The sequence below is a fragment of the Bos taurus genome, chromosome 1 (genome assembly GCF_002263795.3).
Source record: "Bos taurus isolate L1 Dominette 01449 registration number 42190680 breed Hereford chromosome 1, ARS-UCD2.0, whole genome shotgun sequence".
Taxonomy (NCBI): domain Eukaryota; kingdom Metazoa; phylum Chordata; class Mammalia; order Artiodactyla; family Bovidae; genus Bos; species Bos taurus.
This window is the reverse complement of record NC_037328.1, coordinates 107546513-107566456: the sequence shown is the minus strand read 5'-3', so window position 1 is coordinate 107566456 and position 19944 is coordinate 107546513. Positions and strand designations below refer to the sequence as shown.

General features: G+C 43.2%; 1 protein-coding gene across 6 annotated transcripts in view; it reads left to right on the top strand.

The window, feature by feature from the left end:
• Positions 1-14132, top strand: part of SCHIP1 (schwannomin interacting protein 1) — a 179582-nt gene extending 165450 nt beyond the window's left edge. For 4 of the 6 annotated variants that reach the window (NM_001429857.1, NM_001429856.1, NM_001429860.1 and 1 more), the window contains 5 exons: positions 2188-2305; positions 4855-5052; positions 5978-6101; positions 8598-8691; positions 13491-14132. In NM_001429857.1, coding sequence (NP_001416786.1) covers positions 2188-2305; positions 4855-5052; positions 5978-6101; positions 8598-8691; positions 13491-13542 — 586 coding nt within the window. In that variant the 3' untranslated portion in view covers positions 13543-14132. The remainder of the gene's footprint in view (positions 1-2187; positions 2306-4854; positions 5053-5977; positions 6102-8597; positions 8692-13490) is intronic. The other 2 variants (XM_005201741.4, XM_059885418.1) reach the window with 1 other exon arrangement.
• The last annotated feature ends 5812 nt before the right edge of the window (positions 14133-19944 follow it).

The window sequence follows — 19944 nt, the reverse complement described above, 5'->3', positions numbered from 1 at the left end:
TTTGTGTAGGCTTTCAGAAAGTAGAGAGGAGGATGATGAACGCGTAAAAACCACCTGTCCTATGCCAGCTCTGAGCCAAATCCTCTCATCTTTCTTTGTTGTTCTGTCACTCAGTTCAGTTCAGTCACTCAGTCGTGTCCAACTCTTTGTGACCCCGTGGACTGCAGCACGCCAGGCCTCCCTGTCTATCACCAACTCCTGGAGTTTACTCACTCGTGTGGATTGAGTCGGTGGTGCCATCCAACCATCTCATCCTCTGTGGTCCCCTTCTCCCACCTTCAGTCTTTCTGTCACTTGGTTACGTCCAACCCTCTGCGACCCCATGGACTGCAGCACACCAGGATTCCCTGTGCTTCACTATCTCTTGGAGTTTGTTCATTGTGTCCATTTAATCCATTGAGTCCACCAACGCATGTCCATTTGAGTCGGTGATGCCATCCAACCATCTCGTCCTCTGTCATCCCCTTCTCCTCTTGCCTTCAATCTTTCCCAGCATCACAGTCTTTTCCAATGAGTCAGCCCTTTGCATCAGGTGGCCAAAGTATTGGAGCTTCCTTCTTACAAAGTACTAAATTAGACACCCTGTTTTACAGATGAGGATACAGATTGAGTATTGTGCTTAGGGAATGAAGTGAGAATTCGAACCTAAGTCCTGCTGATTCCAAGCACCCTCAGCTGATCACAGAAGAACCTGTCACCTTCTGCAGCCAGCCCTGGGCCTGACTCTGCTGGCCTGCACAGGAGGGTGGGGAGCAACAGAATTGGACCTACTGAAAGAAAGGCTGCATTTCCTTCCTGGGGAAATAAATTGGGACTCTCAGTAATCACAGAAGTTAACAACAGGGGGCAGTACATACACGTAACAGTGGTGCCTGTGTTAAATCAGTACTTTTTCTGACTTCTGCATTGTTTTCAATCAAACCAGTGCTTTCAGTGAGTCATCTGAGCATTTTGTACAGAGCATCCCTACCCACTGGAATTTTTTAAAAATGCAAATTTCAGCTATCAGACGAGTTGATCTTTGCGTCTCTCACTGTGACAGTAATGCCAGAGCAGATTCAGCGTCCACTGTTCTAAACCTGGCTTACACTACCCTCCTTAGGACCCCTGCTGCTTAAGGAGTTTCTTTCTGCTTTTTCTTTCTCAAAGCTTACACACAGGCTGGAGACACTACGGATGCTTCTTTTTGCCTCAAATAGAAAATAAAAAGTGCTTCTTGAAAAACTCTTTGTTGTCAAAGTCATGAAACGTGTTGGCCTTCAAATGAGCATTAGGACACAGAGTTGGATCCTCAGCCTGGCTGTGTGTGTGGCAGATACACAGCCTGGCAGCCCTTTGTGACCACATTTCCAGAAACATCCCTCCTGGAGCTTCCCGGATTCGCCACAAACATAATGAACTCCCAAGACATCTCTGCCTCTGAGGCTCGGGGCGCCAGGTGGTCTACAGAGCCTTGTTGTGTTCCAACGTTGTGCCTTTATAACTAGGTTGGAAGTTTCCTAAAGTTTCTCTAGGGTGAACCTCTGGTGTGTTTTTTTTTTTCCTTAATGACATAAATGAGCTCCCTCAGTTGACTTTTGGCAACTGCCTCAAATAAAATTTTCCTAACGCCTAATCAGCTCTGGCATTATTGTCACAGTGAGAGATGCAAAGATCAACTTGTCTGATAGCTGATCTTTTTCTATTTGAGGCAAAAAAAAAAGTCTTTTTTTCTGAGAGCTCTGGCCCTGGGATGCTGACTTTAATGAGCATCTTTGGATTGTCCCCATGGGGCAGGACATTAGATGACACCAGGCAGCCCTGTTTGGCTGAGGATCCATTCATCTTCATCGACAAAAATGTAAACTCAGTGTCTCAACACATTTTTATCGTGTACCGACTATGTGTTTGGTATTGTGCTGGGTGCTATAATGTGGCTTGAAATTAGTTTTCAAACAACAATGAATTTCTGTGTGGAAAAAAGCTACTACAATAGGAGTTAAAAGTTATCACCTTACTGTTTATCAATGTATCTTTCTTATCCTCTAGTAAAAGTTACCATTTATGAATTGGGCATAATATTGATCACTCACTGCTCCCTGTGAAGAACACATTAAACTGCTTTCTCTAGCAAAACCAGACTGTTTTTGGATGCTGCCGGATAACAAATAGCTGAGTGGAATTAGTGTTCTGTTTGCTTCTGCCCAGCCTGCAGAGTGGGATGAACCTGCAGATTTGCTTTGTCAACGATAGCGGCAGTGATAAGGACAGCGATGCTGATGACAGCAAGACTGAAACCAGCCTGGACACCCCCTTGTCTCCCATGGTGAGTCTCCAAGCTGCCACTGAGGTTCAGAGTGTGCTTTCCTGGTCACTTAGCTTCTTTTCTATTGTTGATCAGGAACAAACATTGCAGAGATTTAAAAACAGATGTCTCATGACATTTCTTAACATGTGAAGTGTGAAAGTCACTCATTCGTGTCTGATTCTTGCAACCCCATGGACTGTATGTAGTCTACCAGGCTCCTCTGTCCATGGAATTTTCCAGGCGAGAATACAAGAGTGGGAAGCCATTCCCTTCTCCAGGGGATCTTCCTGTCTCCTGCAGGAGATTCTTTATTGCCTGAGCCATTGGGGAAGCCCTTCTTAACATGAGATGCTCCTAAAATTTGAGTGATTGAAAACTTAAAACTGTGATCTGAGGATACTTAAGTTCTGTTAAAGTTAGCAACTACTTTCGTATTAAATCATCAAGAAAATCACATAGGCCCTAAAAATTATAAAAGAAAATATGCTATAAAAAGGAATGAAATGGTGCCATTTGCAGAGACCTGGATAGACCTAGAGACTGTCATAAGACTGAATTAGTCAGAAAGAGAAAAACAAATATCATTTGTTATATTATTAACACATAATGTGGAATCTAGAAAAATGGTATAGATTATCTTATTGCAACACAGAAGTAGAGACACAGATGTAGAGAACATCTGGATGCTGGAGGGGAAAGGAGAAAGGGGGTGATGAATTGGGAGATTGGGATTGATATATATACACTACTAGCTGTAAAGTAGATAACTAATGAGAACCTACTGTACAGCACAAGGAAATTTACTCAGTGCTCTATGGTGACCTAAATGGAAAGGAAATCCAAAAAAGAGGGGATATATGTAAACATATCGTTGATTCACTTTGCTATAGGGCAGAAACTAACACAATATTGTAAAGCAACTATATGCCAATAAAAGTTAATTTAATGCGGTAAATAAAAAAATAGAAAATGTGCTAGATACCATTCCTTCCCCACTGGTCTTAGAAATATGAGCATAGACTAGCAGTGGACACATTTTAAAATACCACTCAGAGAAACCCGAAAGATAATGTGGGTTAAGCATTGCTTACTTTTCCTTGCGGGGTTTCCCTGATGGCTCAGCGGTAAAGGGTCCGCTTGCCAAGCTGGAGACAAAGGTCAGATGTCTGGGTCGGGAAGATCCCCTGGAGAAGGAAATGACAACCCACTCCAGTATTCTTGCCCATGGATGGAGAAGACTGGCGGGCTACAGCCCATGGTGTCGCAGCGAGTGGGACTCGACTTAGCAACTAAACAACACTTTTCCTTGCACACTTATATAAAAGATGGCTTGATGATCCTGAGTGCTTGTTCCTGAATTTCTTTACTCTCTGGGAGCTCTATCCAGCACCTTTCTTATCGAAGACCAACTAACAGGAAACTGTGTTAGTTGTTAAGTACAGTGCCACATGAGAACTTCTTTGGATAGCTGAGATCCTTTCCACTTGGGGAGTAACACACCACCTTAGCTCTGGGTGAAATATTTTGCTGTAGTCTGTTCACTTCAAGAAAGTTTTGAGAGTAAGAAAGAAAAGTCTCAAGTTTGTTATAAATATATATTTTCCCTATTATTAATTATGTTACTTTTTATGCTAAAATCAGCCTTTTATTGATACTACGGAGATAAACTACCTTTGAAAATGTTACTTGCTAAAAAAGAGGAGTGTATATATATATATATATATACACACACATACATATAACTGATTCACTTTGTTGTACAGCAAAAATTAATACCACATTGTAAAGGAACTATATGCCAATAAAAATTAGTTAAAAAGTTAAAAAATAATTATATTGCTGCTACTGCTACTGCTGCTAAGTCGCTTCCGTCGTGTCCAACTCTGTGCGACCCCAGAGATGGCAGCCCACCAGGCTCCCCCGTCCCTGGGATTCTCCAGGCAAGAACACTGGAGTGGGTTGCCATTTCCTTCTCCAGTGCATGAAAATGAAAAGTGAAAGTGAAGTTGCTCGTCGTGTAGGACTCCCAGCTACCCCATGGACTGCAGCCCACCAGGCTCCTCCATCCATGGGATTTTCCAGGCAAGAGTAGTGGAGTGGGTTGCCATTGCCTTCTCCAATTATATTGAAATACAATTATTAAATATAAAGTAGCAAATAAATAAATGCAAAAAAATAATATGCAAAGAACTTAGAACAATGCTAGCACATTGTTTCCATTAAATGCTGTGTGCTAAGCTGTTTCCGCCCTGTCCAACTCTTTTTGACCCCCTGGACTGTAGCCTCCCAGGCTCCTCTGTTCATGGGATTCTCCAGGCAAGCATACTGGAGTGGGTTGCCATGCTCTCCTCCAGGGGAATTTCCTGACCCATTAAATGCTAATGGTAAGTAAATAATCATTCAATAAAAGTTATTTGTGATTGGTACAGATCAAATCAAGAGTTGAGTTGTGTTGATGGAGCGGACTCTTGGCCGCTCTGAGAGAGGGCTCAGGGAAGGCTATAGTCCATCTCCAAAGGTGGTACCCAGCACACAAAGCTCAGGTGCTGCTTTTTTTCCCTTCGCAGAGCAAACAGAGCTCTTCCTATTCAGATAGAGACACTACTGAAGAAGAATCCGAATCCCTGGATGACATGGATTTCCTCACAAGGCAAAAGAAATTGCAAGCCGAAGCCAAAATGGCCCTTGCCATGGCCAAACCAATGGCCAAAATGCAAGTAGAAGTGGAAAAACAGAACAGGAAAAAGTCTCCCGTCGCTGATCTCGTAAGCAGCAAGCGCTGAAACGCAACTGACTGAGGGCTTGCATGCCGTGGTTGGCTGGCGAGTGTTGGCTGCAAAAGGTTGAGGCTGTCTCAGTCCTTTCCCAGAGTTATGCAAACTTGGGTTTCTAGAAGGCACTGTGTAAAACGTCATTGAGAAATATTTAAGTCTGTTTCTTTTTCCTTCCTACTGTATCACAGAAGGATGCATAAGCTACAGATTTCACAAACGTAAACTTTGCTCCCCATTCATATCTACTCTGTTTTCGGGGCAGTATTAGCTGTTGTGAGAATATTTTAATTCCTTTAAAGCAGTCTCAGTTTAAGAACCCATTGCTGTGGCAAACTCACTATTGCTTTAACTCTTTGTTCCTACTGTTTAGTGAAGACAGTATGATAGAGTGGACAAAGGTCCTGACCTTTGGAGCTTAAGACGAGCCCTGCCATCCATCTACTGTGGGGCTCTGGGCAAGTCTCAGTTTTCTCATCTGCAAAATGGGGATAATAATAACACCTGTGTCAGAGCATGATTGTGAGAATTCAGTGGAAAAAGTGTTCAAAGCACTTGGCACAGTGCTTGTAGCATGCTATAAATTAATAAATAATGGATCATAATAATTTAATCTATGTAACTGATACTGCTTGAGCTCCCTGGTAATTCATTTGTGGATCTAATTATTGACTCTTAAGTTGTAGACCAGTCCAAAGGCATTTGATTTGAGTAGTGTCCCATTATGATGCTGATAACATTTGAGAATGTGTGAGGTGTGAATGGAGGGCCTTGCATTGGAAAAGTCAGACAGGGAAAGCTTTTCAGTGAGGACCCTGAAGTGGGTGAATGAAGGTGGGTTTTTTAGGAGGAAACTCGGTCCTGTATTCAGTGTGCTTACTGCTCTGCTCTCATCTGTTTCTTCCCTTTGTGTCTTCAGCTGCCACACTTGCCTCATATAAGTGAATGCTTGATGAAAAGAAGTTTAAAGCCCACTGACCTGAGAGACATGACTCTTGGGCAGCTACAAGTGATAGTCAATGATCTCCATTCCCAGATAGAAAGTAAGTGTGAGACACTCTGGCAAATGGGATATGATTGTTAAATATCATGGGATATCACGTTTCCTTGGGGCCCTCTTTGCCCTTGCAAGGAAAGGAAGAGAATCGACGCTCTCTTTTTTCCTTTGATTTGTGACTGTAAAATGTTGAGAAACTTTAAGACTTTTTCAAGATTCACAGAGATTAAGGGTCGTTTTTATTCATCTGAAATCCCCAGCTTTTAGCACAGTGCCTGGCATATAGTTGGCTTACAACACCTGTTTGTAGAATACAATTTAGTAGGTCCAGGTCTTTTATTATATTTATATATATTTGTATATGTATTATACGAATACAATTATATGCTCAGCTTTATTGGTATGTACATTTATTTTAGCTCATCAGATCCAAAACAGCTTATGTTGTGGGACTTCAGGTGGAAAGTGTATAGGACTGATAGGTGAAAATTATAGGGTGAGAAGGAGTGGGCCTTTTACCCCCAGAGTAAAGAAGGACCTCTACCGGAAATGTGATGGGAGTTGTGGTGAGTGAGTGGCATTCACTCAGCTGGTTGTGCAGAGAAGGGCACGTGCTGGGCCAGTAACAGAGAGAGCTCAATCACTGGGGCATCTTGCTGAGTCCAGATGAACTCTCGAGCACTCCAGCCTTGAAACATATGAGTCCATAAAGTCCATTGCTGATAGATTAAAACCACCTAAAAGACATGCCAACCCAATGCAAACCAACTATAAAAAAGCATTTGGGAACCAAGTGGGGAAATTTGAACACTGACTAAATGTTTTATTAAAGATGTATTGACTTATTCAGGTACAATAAAGGCATTATGGTTATGTTAATTTTTTAAAAAAGCCCTGTCTTTAGAGATGCATACTGAAGCATTTATGTATGAAACAATAGGATGTCTGAAACTCACTTTAAAATGACCTCACTGGAGAAGGGGAGAAAGGTCAGTTACAACTGGCCAGGAGTTGATTATTTTTGAAGCTGATTGGATGCATAGGGCAAGGGGATTCATTAAACAAGTCTCTTTGCTTTTGTATCACTTTGAAAATGTCCATAATAAAAAATTTTAAACTTCATAATAGAAAAGACATTCCCATGCACTATGCCAGTATAGAAAGCTGCCCTAAGAACTCACTAGAAAAATAAAATGCGCAGTGGCAATTTAATACCTTCAGTATTTTGGGGAGGTGGGGCAATCACACCAGGCAGCATGAGGGATCTTAGTTCCCCGAGGGATCACTCACAGCCACAGCAGTGCAAGCACAGAGTCTTAACTTCTTAACCCAATACCTTCAGTATTTTAAAATCAAAAGAAAAGATTCACATTTTAATTAGGAAACCATAGATTCATAGGATTTTTTTTGAAGTTCTACTACATTTTCATTTTCATTGAGAATAAATTACTAGGAGTATTTTTCTTTCAAGGATTTAAAAGGCTTTCTGATCTCTTACCATCGAAATAGCTTCCTTAGACTTTTAAATAATAACATTGCCAGCTAGTCCTTTTCAGGAGTACAGGAAGTTTTAGATTTCTTTGTATGATTTTTTTTCCTCCTTTTTAAAATTGGAAACAAATCTGAACTAAAGGCAGGTAAATGCATCATTTCAGGTCTGAATCCAGCGTTTTCAAGGAGGACCTTGCTGAGTACCCTCTTCCTTTCTTTTGTTGCTGGGCCTAGAGCTCTTGCCAAATGAATGCTCTCCCCACATGTGCATGTGTTCAGACCCAGAAGCTTTTGTTCTAAGTCAGTATGAGGGGAAAAAGCAAGAAGCAGCCCTGGGCTTGTTTATATTTTCCAATGGCAGAAGCCAGAGCCATGTTTCCATCTATTTTATTCCCAGTATAAATCCTAAGGAGTCTTTTCCTCAGCACCTGTTGTCTGGAGACCAGGGGTTATTTCTTCAGGTCCTTCGTATTTCATTCTCCCACATCTTTAGATATTACTCTTTCTTTGAACAGCCTGCACGTTGAGCTGCTCCTCCTCGTGGCCCCAGGTAACCTTGGAGCATCCTCGGGCCCTCCCTCTCCAGCTGGGCATCTTATGTGGTGCCCGTCAGGTGTGGCGGCCCCTCCAGCTCTCAGTGTGGCTGGAGCCCCCTGAAGATGAACAGTGGAAAACTCAACATGCCCCAGACTTTTGCACTCACGTATCTTCAAAATAAAACCCCGCTTCTTCTAACGAGCTACTTTCCTAACAGCTAACCACTTCTTTTCCCACTTTAATGTGAATGTAACTGGATTTACTTCATACTCCTTTTCTTCCAACACTTCTGTAAGTAGGCAAACTAGTACTCTCAAATGGGTGACTTCTCCTGAGCTTCTGAGAAACTAATGAGAACCCTAACATTTCAGCAAAAATACTTTCTTCCTGTGTTTAGCTGTTTGTATATATGTGTGTGTGTATATGGTACACATACAGTGGTCCATACGTAGTTTCATATCCTGACTTTGTTGCAGCTTTATCTATTTCTATTGCTCTCCTTCCTTTGCCCCAGGCTTGAATGAAGAGCTGGTCCAGCTGCTCCTTATCCGAGATGAGCTGCACACGGAGCAGGACGCCATGCTGGTGGACATCGAGGACTTGACCAGGTCAGTGGGGCCTCACCCTTCCCAAAAAGGAAAGAAGCCCGGGATGATTAGAAGCTTAAGAATTAAGGCAGGAGTGAGGTGGTGCTAGTGGTAAAGAAACTGCCTGCCAACACGGGAGATGAGGGTTTTGATCCCTGGGTCGGGAAGATCCCCTGGGGAGTTGTCCCTAAGCCCTTCCATGCTGGCATGTTTCCAGCACATGGTGGGTGCCCCCAAGTGGCACTTGCTGTTATCTGACCCAACTCCTGATGACATCTGCCATGCCCAGAAGGCAAGGACCCTGGCATCTTTCCACAGCACCAGTACTACCAGATTGCTCTCACCATGGGGAGACTCCAAGACTTGGGTTTCTAGCTGAGCCTGGCTCCAGGCCCCCTCTCTGTAAAGAGGTGAAGAATGCCTCCTTCCCTGGGGAATAGGGAAACTAGACTAATGCTGGTCAAGATCTTGCATTTCTTTGTCATTTTCTTTGTGGAAACGCCTCTCACAATAAGTATGTGAAGTGCATTAAAAAACTGTGAGCATTCCTAACAGTCTTATGACACCTTTTCTGAGTCAGTTTATAGGAAGTCTTTAAGCCGCAAGGCAACAATTACTATTAATCCCAGAAATGGTATTCAGAGAGTAGAGGTTCCCAAAGAAAGAAAGAAAACTGCTTGTCACAATAACATAAGGAATTAACCATGTGATCCAGAACCATCCAAGGGAAGCTTGGCAACATATGTAGTGACAGTGCTCTCAGCATTCAACCACAGGGACCTCTTCTCTGTGTGAGACACTGCGTAAAATATTTTCCCAAATGCAATGTTATAAAAATAGCTCAGGTAGCAAAATAAAGGCTACAGAACTATGTTTAAAGTTTGTTTTTCAAGACCTATGGGCAGCACTCTGTTTTGTATGCTTTGGATGTTATTGCCATTGCTCCTAACAAAAACAAACAAACAAAAAACCAGAAGGTCTTCTCCTACCTTCTTAGCATGTTTGCCTACATCTGAAATAGGGTACCACTCAAATATTGTTACTGCCCCCTACAGATATATTCAGGCACTGCACCAGCAATTGTAAGACACCTCCCTTTTTGTTAGGCTAAGAACTTTGCATATAGGGGTTAAGATTATGGGAAATCAGGGGCTTCCCTTGTGGCCCACGGGTAAAGAAATCCACCTGCCAATTCAGGAGACAGGGGTTCAATCCCTGGTCCAGGAGCTTTAGAGCAACTTAGCCGCTGAGCCACATCTGTTGAGCCTCTGCTCTAGAGCCTGTGAGCCGCAATTACTGCAGACCAGTGCCCTAGAGCCCGTGCTCCACAATAAGAGAAGCCACCATGGTGAGAATCCCACACAAGGCAACTAAAGAGTGACCCCTGCTCCCCACAACTAGAGAAAAGCACATGCAGTAACAAAAGACCCAGCACAGCTAATAAATAAATAAAATTATTAAAAAAAAAAGATTATGGGAAATCAGTAGTAAACTGTACAAGGACATGCACCTTCTGAAAAATACGTAAACTCTTTCATCAGTTCTGTGACTTGCCAGTGGTAACAGAGGGCAGTTTCTCTGTCCCTCAGAGCAGTGCTGGCATTCGTTGGTGCAAGGAAGACATTCAGAGGCTCCTCCCTCTCCTCGGAATGCTCAGCTGTTACCTGGGTCTGCAGTGTTCTGTGTTTACTCTGCAGATGGTATGATCGTGGGAGACAGGAGGGCAGAACCATGGGGTTTAGAGGAGAGGAGTCACTTATTTAAAGGTGTTGGAGGAACCCTTGAAACAAGAGCAGGTGGGGAGTAGTTTCTATGTCCATTTCTGGCTGCAAAAATATAATTTTGCTCATGGAGCTGGGCGGGGGGGGGGGAGGGGGGTGGAATCTACCTATACTTCAACTTCCCCAAAGGTGGCCATGCCAGAATGTTGCAGCCAGATCCCAGAGACTGAGAGCATGGCTACCAGGAAGCACTGCTCACCTGCTCCCTTTACCTGTCCAGCTCCTACCATTCAGGTGTCAGTTCAGGTCCATGGTTCTCAATTTCAGTTGCACATTGGAATCACCTGGGGAGCTTTTAAAATATTGATGCCTGGGTCTCACTGCCAGAGGTTCTGATTTAACTATTCTGTGAGACAGGGACTTCTCTGTGAGACAGGGACTTCTGTGCATTAGAAGTTTTTTAAAGCTTTCCTGATGACTCCAGTACAGGAGTCATCAGGAAAGCCTAATTCGAAAACCACAGGTTTAGATACTTCTTTGAAGTAGTGCTCCCTGAACCCCCAAGACTGGCCTAGGACCCTCTTTGTGCTTCTGGCAGCACAGCATTCCTCCCAAGTGGGGCCTAATCATATTGTGTTACATTTGTTTGCTGTCTCTCCCAGCCTGGCTGTGTTGTTGTTCAGTTGCTATGTCATGTCCAACTCTTTGCGACTCCATAGACTGCAGTACACCAGGCTTCCCTGACCTCTACTGTCTCCCGGAGCTTGCTCAAACTCATGTCCTTTGACTCCATGATGCCATCCAACCATCTCATCCTCTGTCGCCCCCTTGTGCTCCTGCCTTCAATCTTTCCCAGCATCAGGGTCTTTTCCAATGAGTCGGTTCTTCACATCAGGTGGCCAAAGTATTAGATCTTCAGCTTCAGACACAATGTTTATTTTCACTCATTTCAGAGTCCTCAGAGCCTAAGACAGGGGCTGCCAAACACATAGTAAGTCCTCAAAAGTGATTGTTGATGTAAAGGAGTTCTTGTAGGGCTTGCTGCTGCTACTGCTGCTGCTAAGTTGTGTCAGTCGTGTCCGACTCTGTGCAACCCCATAGATGGCAGCCCACCAGGCTCCCCCATCCCTGGGATTCTCCAGGCAAGAACACTGGAGTGGGTTGCCATTTCCTTCTTGTAGGGCTAGAGTGAAATTAATTCTACTAAAGACTTTCATATAAATAGTTGATGAGAACCTTTTAGTTTTATAAACTGAAACTCTTTCCCTCCTTTGTCTAAAATTTTAATGAAATTCACCCTTGTATGTGTCTCAGAAATAACACCCAACTCTCAATATTTTCTGAAGCTATTCCCTATCTGTTCTTTCCTTGTCTCTCAGAAAACCTCGTGTTGTAGGTTTGCACAACACACTCACACAAAGAGATACATATTTAAAGCTGCTATAAGAACCATAATTTAATTAGCTACATGGAATCTTAGCCACTGGGTATCAAAATATTTCTTGAGCTGAATTTGTTCAAGTGAGGCCCATGAGCTACTTTATGAAAATAATCAAGATTCTTCTACACACATAAAAAAGATGATCTGCTAAAAGGCATGATTTTTCTTGGGGATACAGTGCTATTGTTATCTTTTTCCCCTAGTCCCTTTAGTGTTCGGTGAATATCAGAATATTATTTGTGGGCTGCTGCATGTGGCAAGGGCACGACTGTCACTTCCCTTTTCTGAAAATATTTGTGGTTTTCTTCCCTGTGCCATAGATGTGAAACATTCTGCATCATTAACACCAGTGAGTTACACTTGATGTCACTGACTACCCAAGTCAAGGCAGTGCACAGAAATTGCCCCCGAACCTTTGATTACAGCTGGAAAGCACAGCATTAGATAACTTTTCTCTTGCCCAATTTTTAATTTCCTAAGATCCTCCTTCAAAACATTTGTTTCTTACAACCTTCAGACCCTACCACTCTCCCAGAAGACGTTTGGTTAGTGCCTATTTGAGTGATGTCAGCAGCTTGGCCATTCCCCTGTCTCCAACTCCACTGGCCAGCTGCTGGGTTGGCCTGCCTTTGGGCTCACAGGCCATGATAGGACTTGATGAGTAAGAAAGTTTACCCAGCCCTGTCCCCACCCTCACTGACACAATCATGCCCTTAGGACTAATTGAGGGGAGGAAGAGTATCAAATATGGGAAATCTTTGCATCCACCAAAGCCTATCATTTGTTCTAAAGACATTACTATCCTTTGTAAGAATGATATTGGATTATTGTATTATTAACAGGGGCCTTGTTAATACTTAAATTTGCATCTTTGTGCATATTTAGATAAAGTAGTCGTGCAGTTAACTTTCTGTCACAATAGCTTGTTCTGACTTTTTCGCTTAGCACTTATTTTCTGTCTGCTGTCTCCTTGTTTGTTGTCTGTTCCTTTCTTGTCTGTTTCCATTGAAATATATGCCCCATGAGAACAAAGAGTTCATTGTCTGCTCACCACCAAATCCCCATCACCAGAAGCAGTGTGCCTGGCACAGAGAAGACCATATTAAACATTTGCTGAATAAATTATCCTAGTTAATTTTCCCTTTTCGTTTTTAAACACAACACTTTTCTTCTCAAAGAAAAATGGCATCTACACGTCTCAGGCTAATCCAGTGACTTACTAGATAAAAGGAATCATACATAGAATGTAAAAATTGAAGGGAATTCCCTGGCAGTCTAGTGGTTAGGACTCCACCCTTTCACTGCTGAGGGCACAGCTTCAGTCCCTGGTTGGACATCTAAGATCCATCACCATCCAAAGTTAGGGACTTCCCTGGTGGTCCAGTGGTTAAAACCGTGCTCCCAATGCAGGGGGGGCCCGGGTTCAATTCCTGGTCAGATCCTGCATGCCAGGCAGCTTGGCCATGAAAAAAAATCAAAAGAAGGCACATTCATTTCAATTAAGTACTGTTTCTTTTTTTTTTTTTTCTCTCTTTTTTTGAATTGAGTACTGTTTCTTGATTCCCGTGATTTAACTATGGAGGATGTTTTAGCTGCCAATGGAAGAGTAGTTTGGATCTTCCTCCTCAGCGCTAAATAATGTGTTATTCATTCCACAGACATGCCGAGAGTCAACAGAAGCACCTGGCCGAGAAAATGCCTGCAAAGTGAAAAGAAGCCATCCAACCAGAGGACAAGCTAGACCTTCTTTTGCTTCTGTGGTTGTAAAAATGCTGTTGCTAAAGGTGGCACAGAAACAAATATCAGTGTTAGTCATTGATAATGTCTGAAGCTTAACGTCCAGTGATTGGCCTTTGCTTCTTAATTTATTTTAATTTTTTTACTGTGCCACTCAATATCAGGCATTTTAATAAAATATTGTTACAAAAAAATGTATAGTACTTACACCACCACAAGTCATGGTTAATCAAAGAGGGTAGTTTTAACTTTATTTTTATTTGTTTAGAGATTATGAGTTGGAGCAGTATTTTACCATTGACTGCTGTCATTCTTCACTGTAGTTTTAAAGAAGAACTGTAAATGACGGTGCTATCCAAGTCAAAAAATACATGCCTGCCTCGTAGTGAAGTTGTAGCTCTCCGTAATATGTATATTTTAATCAGTTTTCAACATTTTGTGAATGTTGACTACCTGAAGTTCATTTTTAGATGTGCTATTAACATTCTGTTGGATTCAGAGGGTTCCTTAAAAGTTTTATGTATAAATATGTAAAATAAAGATTAAAACTTTGTTTCATAGGATATGTCTTTTTGCTCACTAGCAAGCCCTGGCTATATATGTTTGTCTTCACTCTTCCTCAACTGAAATCTCCTACTGGAAGCCTTTATCAGTGAAAAACAAAGGGCTCCAGAGAACAGGCAGTGCAGGGAATTGCCAGGAAGATTGTGGAGTGTTGGGAGCCTGTGTGTGAGTGTGAGTGTGTGAGTGTGTGAGTGTGAGTGTGTGAGTGTGTGTGTGTGTGGTCCAAAGAAGGCAATATCCACAACATCAGAGCCAGCACGTTCGTCCCTGCTTAAAGTTATCAGTTGTAATTTCAACACTTGTGGCTCAATGGTAAAGAACCTGCCTGCCAGTGCAGGAGACAAGAGATGTGGGTGTGATCCCTGGGTCAGGAAGATCCCCTGGAGAAGGAAATGGCAACCCTCTCCAGTTCTTGCCTGCAGAATCCCATGGACAGAGGAGCCTCTCGGGCTGTAGATCATGGGGTCGCAAAGAATCAGACACTACTGAAGCAACTAACACATACACACGATTTAATAGCTGCTGGACTTGTCAGAGCCAATGGCTGCATCCAAACCGCATTTGCCGCATGAACAAAAGACACCTATATTTACACTTTTCCCAAGGCTAACTGGTGCCATTTTTCACATTTTGATCACTTCTTTTGGCCACGTGAAGAAAAATGCCAAGTCTAACGCAATTACAGAGTGTTCCTCAGTAGGTAGAAAGTTTCAGTGGCTCCGACAGTAAAGAATTTGCCTGCAATGCAGGAGACCCAGGTTCGATCCCTGAGTTGGGAAGATCCCCTGGAGGAGGAGATGGCTACTCGCTCCAATATTCTTGCGTGGAGAATTTTATGGACAGAGGAGCCTGGCGGACTACAGTCCAAAAGGTCACAAAGTGTCAGACACAGCTAAGCGACTAACACACTTCAGAAAATCAATGTCATCAACGAATGTCCATGTAGGTATTAGAGAATCATAAGCTAAAGCAGAGATGAGCAGTCAGCATTCCAGAACCACCCACAGACCACCTGTTTTCACTATAAGGTCCATGATATAATCCAAAGATAGAAGGTTAATCCACTGTTTCCGTTTTCCTTTTTTAAAAATATTCTGATAAGTATTAAGTAATTCAGAGTTGCCAGGTTTCAGAGCCTTCTTATTTATTAAAATAGGCCATCTTACATTGAAACACTCATCATTTCTTTGTGGGCCTCAATCAGATTATTTTCATTTGGAATAAAAAAATAATGCAGCCCATAATTATATTTGGTTTTTGAAAGTGGACTGTTGAGTGGAGCAGGGTGCTCACCACTGGGCTGGCAGGTGGAGCCCCAAGTCCTCCCTTCGTCAAGGTCTCTACTAAGCCCCAAAGCCCTGCACTGGCTGTCAGCGCTCCCCTGAGGTGACCCCAGCCCTGAAAATCCAGGCATAGCTGCTGGAGCTTTGCTGCTTCAGCTAGGTGAGGATATTAGTCACTTCGCCAGTGGTTCTCATCTTCAGCAGCACAGTGGAGTCACTGGGGAACTTCAGAAACCATGGACACCTGCATGCCACCTCCACAGACACTGATTTAATTGGTCCAGGATGTGGCGTGGGCATCAGGATTTATTCAAGTTCCCTTTGTGACACTAATGTTAAGAACCATGGCCTTGAACTTCCTTCTTTTTAGCTTTCCTTACATTATTTTTAGTATCTATTAAAGTACATTCCTATTAATTTGGAACTCTGGGGGAAAGCCAACCAAGGATGAATGCCACAAAAATGCCTGAGCCCAAGTGAGAGAGGTGCGTGACGAAAACCTCCTACAGCACATCTGCAACCTGAAATCCTGACACTAAAACTCGGCCCACCGAGAAAGACGATCTTCATTTGTTTTAAATCCTTGTCAGAATTGCCCTTTCCAATAAAAATTTAGAAGTGAGCTTTCTTTGTCTTAAGCAATGCAGTCTCTCTGGCTTGAAATACGTTCTGAAGAAATTCATGGCCTTGAAACCCTTCAGTTGTTTGAAGCCCATAATTATAACTGAAGATCCCCTTACTCGAGAAGGAAGAGGGACTTGCCTGGTGGTCCAGTGGCTTAAACTCTGAGCTGCCAATGCAGGGGGCCCAGGTTCAATCCCTGGCCAGAGAACTAGATCTCAAACGCCCCAGCTAGCACCTGGCATAGCTAAATAAACAAGTAAATTTAAAAAAAAGAAGAAGAAGAAGTCAGATTACACCCCAGTTAAGTCGCTCAGTCGTGTCCGACTCTGCAACCCCATGAATCACAGCACGCCAGGCCTCCCTGTCCATCACCAACTCCCGGAGTTCACTCAGACTTACGTCCATTGAGTCAGTGATGCCATCCAGCCATCTCATCCTCTGTCATCCCCTTCTCCTCCTGCCCCCAATCCCTCCAAGCATCAGAGTCTTTTCCAATGAGTCAACTCTTCGCATGAGGTGGCCAAAGTATTGGAGTTTCAGCTTTAGCGTCATTCCTTCCAAAGAAATCCCAGGGCTGATCTCCTTCAGAATAGACTGTTTGGATCTCCTTGCAGTCCAAGGGACTCTCAAGAGTCTTCTCCAACACCACAGTTCAAAAGTATCAATTCTTCGGCACTCAGCCTTCTTCACAGTCCAACTCTCACATCCATACATGACCACTGGAAAAACCATAGCCTTGACTAGACGGACCTTTGTTGGCAAAGTAATGTCTCTGCTTTTGAATATGCTGTCTAGGTGGGACATAACTTTCGTTCCAAGGAGTAAGCGTCTTTTAATTTCATGGCTGCAGTCACCATCTGCAGTGATTTTGGAGCCCAAAAAATAAAGTCTGACACTGTTTCCACTGTTTCCCCGGCCCTTCAAAACACTTCTGGGGGCAAAGCCAGCTGAAAATAGAGGAGTTTCACCCACTACCCGAAGACCCTCAAAGGAAATTGTACCAGTGTCCCTGTCACACTTCCCTACCCCTGGTAGAGAGGTCACCAAGTGACTCACCTCCAAGAGGATTCTTTCAAAATTGAGTTTTTCCAGTCCCTTTGCTTTTTCAGCAAGGACTGGGATTATTCCCAAAAGGATTCTCACCTGCTCTAGGTTACCCCTCCATGCATTAACTAGGACCCTTACTAGTTTACCTGGCTTAGGTAGATGCTAGAATTCCTGACCTAAAAATTGGGCCACCTCTCCTCCCAATTTTAAGAGAAAGAAGTGTAAGGGAGAATGCATGGATTCTGGCGCCAGAGAGACTGGGCACAAGGCTGACTCCACTGTCTTCCCAGTAATTAGACCTTAAGCAAGTCACTAAAGCTTTATGTTATCTTAGTTTACCTCCTGCACATAGGATCTCTTGGGGTTACTCTAAAGATTGAATAAAATAGTCTCCATAAAATAACTGGTACCCAGCGCGTGTGCGCTTTGTCATTCAGTCACGTCTGACTCGTTGCGACCCCTTGGACTACAGCCTGCGAGGCTCCTCTGTCCGTAGGATTCTCCAGGCAAGAATACTGGAGTGGGTTGCCATTTCCTCCTCCAGGGGATCTTCCTGACCCAGGGATCAAACCTGGGTCTCTTTACATCTCCTGCTTTGGGAGGCAGGTTCTTCACCACTGAGCCACCTGGGAAGCCCACTTTAGAGTACAGAGAGCTAATTAAGGTGGGGAAGACTAGGTGAGTCTATTGTAGAGAAGTTCAATTTCTTAAAACAAAATTGGGCCACCCCCCACCCCCAATCTGACTAACACCAATTCATATGTAGAACGAAGGTGTCACTTCCTTGACGCAACTGTTTCTATTACACACACACACACACACACACACACACACACACACATATACCCACACTTAGGCTCTAAGGATTATCAACTGCTTCCTGAACACAGACTTTTCTGTTTCCTTTTTGAGGGTAGAGGCAAATCCCAGCCATCTTTGTAACGATAGCCCTCAGCACAGAAGCAGGCAGAATCTCTCTTGAAGTGAAATGCTGACCATTGGGACCTGCCATTTCAATGCTTTCACTAATCGGTGTGACCCTACTCTTCCTGATGCCTAACACCCCTCCCCTTAGCTGCGGGAGGAGACCCTTGGCATGACTGTCACTCAGGTTTAATCTCACTGCTTTCAAGCTTGAAACCCCCTATCCGGTTGACTCTTCCTTAAGTCCCTCCCTTTTCAAGTTTTGGATCTATGATCCCAAAGACTTTCCTTCCACAGAATGTCATCTCTGCTATCTCTGACAGATAGCCCTCTGGCAGGTAATTCATCTGCTGAAATCCATCCCTTTCCACCATGTTCTTACAGAGAATTACAGAGTTGTAATAGAGTTGTTCCTAGGAAGCAGCTAAACAGACAGAGACTGGTTTCAGACCCACCGTCCCTTTGCATGTAGCTGTGACCGATGCCTGATTTTCACCAGTGGAGTGAAATAAGTATTATGTGTCTTAATTCCAAGCGAGGCTTTGAAGAAGGGCCATCTCCGTGCTTTCTCTCTCCTTGCACCAGCCACAATCCCAAGGACCTAGAGGAAGGCAGAGCCACCATACGGAAGGTGTTGGGGTTCCTGAGTCCACTGAACAAGAACTGCCTGCTGTAGACTAGGGTTTGCCTCAGATGGTTGCAGAAGTAAGAAACAAACTCTATATTTGAGCCATTATACTGCATTAAATCTCTTTGTCACCCCAACTAGCAGTACCATAGCTGATGCAAGTCCTTAACGAGGACAGCCACAGTCCTTTACGAAAGATCTGGAACACAAACCAGGTCTCTGAAGACAAATTCCATTTTCTTAGTCGCCACACCACACTGCTAGAGGCTCTGCTTCTTCCCTCTAGAAAATCTCTTCTAGGTCAGTGACTAACCCTTTTTCAGTTTATGGACCTCTTCAGTTCAGCTTAAATCCTGTCTCCCAGTCTATATTTTCCTTTAGCCACCAGGACAGAAACCAGATCAGGTCAAAATAAGATTCATCATGAGCAAACAATCAGTTCATGCCAGAAAAAAGAAGCTGGATTTTATTATGGTGTCACAAACATAAATGTTTATCAAGTGACTACGGGAGACTACTTTGGCATCCTCTGGAAAAGCCATGGGTGTCTGCAATCCTCAGCACCACGCTTCAACCATTACCACCCCAGTTGAATTCTGATGCTTAGAAATGCAATTACCTTTTGCACTGACGTTCATTTATTTGTTTCTAAATAGGATATGACATATTCATTATGAGATAGGTTGATGGGTAATGAGTTTTCCAGGATATTTTAATTGAGGCTTATAGTCAGTTGTTGGTATAAATTAGTATTATATTTAATAATTTATGAACTAATGGTCTCTCTCTCTGCTTAGTCGCTCAGTCATGTCCGACTCTTTGCAACCCCCTAGCTGCGCAGAATGAAAAGTCTCAGTCCTCAGAAATAGTCCTTTCATTTCGTAGCTTTGGTAGGAAATGACTTACCAGGACTAATTAGTTTAAGTAACGCTTTGCCATAGCATCCTTCTCTCTGAACATCCCTCTGTTTGAGAACAATGCTCTGCCTGTGTTCATAACGTGGCCCTTGTTTTTAAAACTCCTGAATCCACTGTTCTGCACACTGTATTAACAGCACAAGGTAGAAGAGCAGTACTAACGGTAAAACAGATTTTATTTTCACCCTCCAGACTAGGCATTCAAACTTTCTCGGTGATTATTTACTACCAGAGACTTTTTTCTTTTATATTCAATCAATACCTTATTTGCTTTCTGGCTTTGCAGAAAATAGTGGCATGTATCCTGATTCTGGTAAAGTATAGACAAGGCTGCAAGTGAGTTCTTTAATTTTCTGCCTCATAAAGTTACTTCCTTCCAGATGTCTGT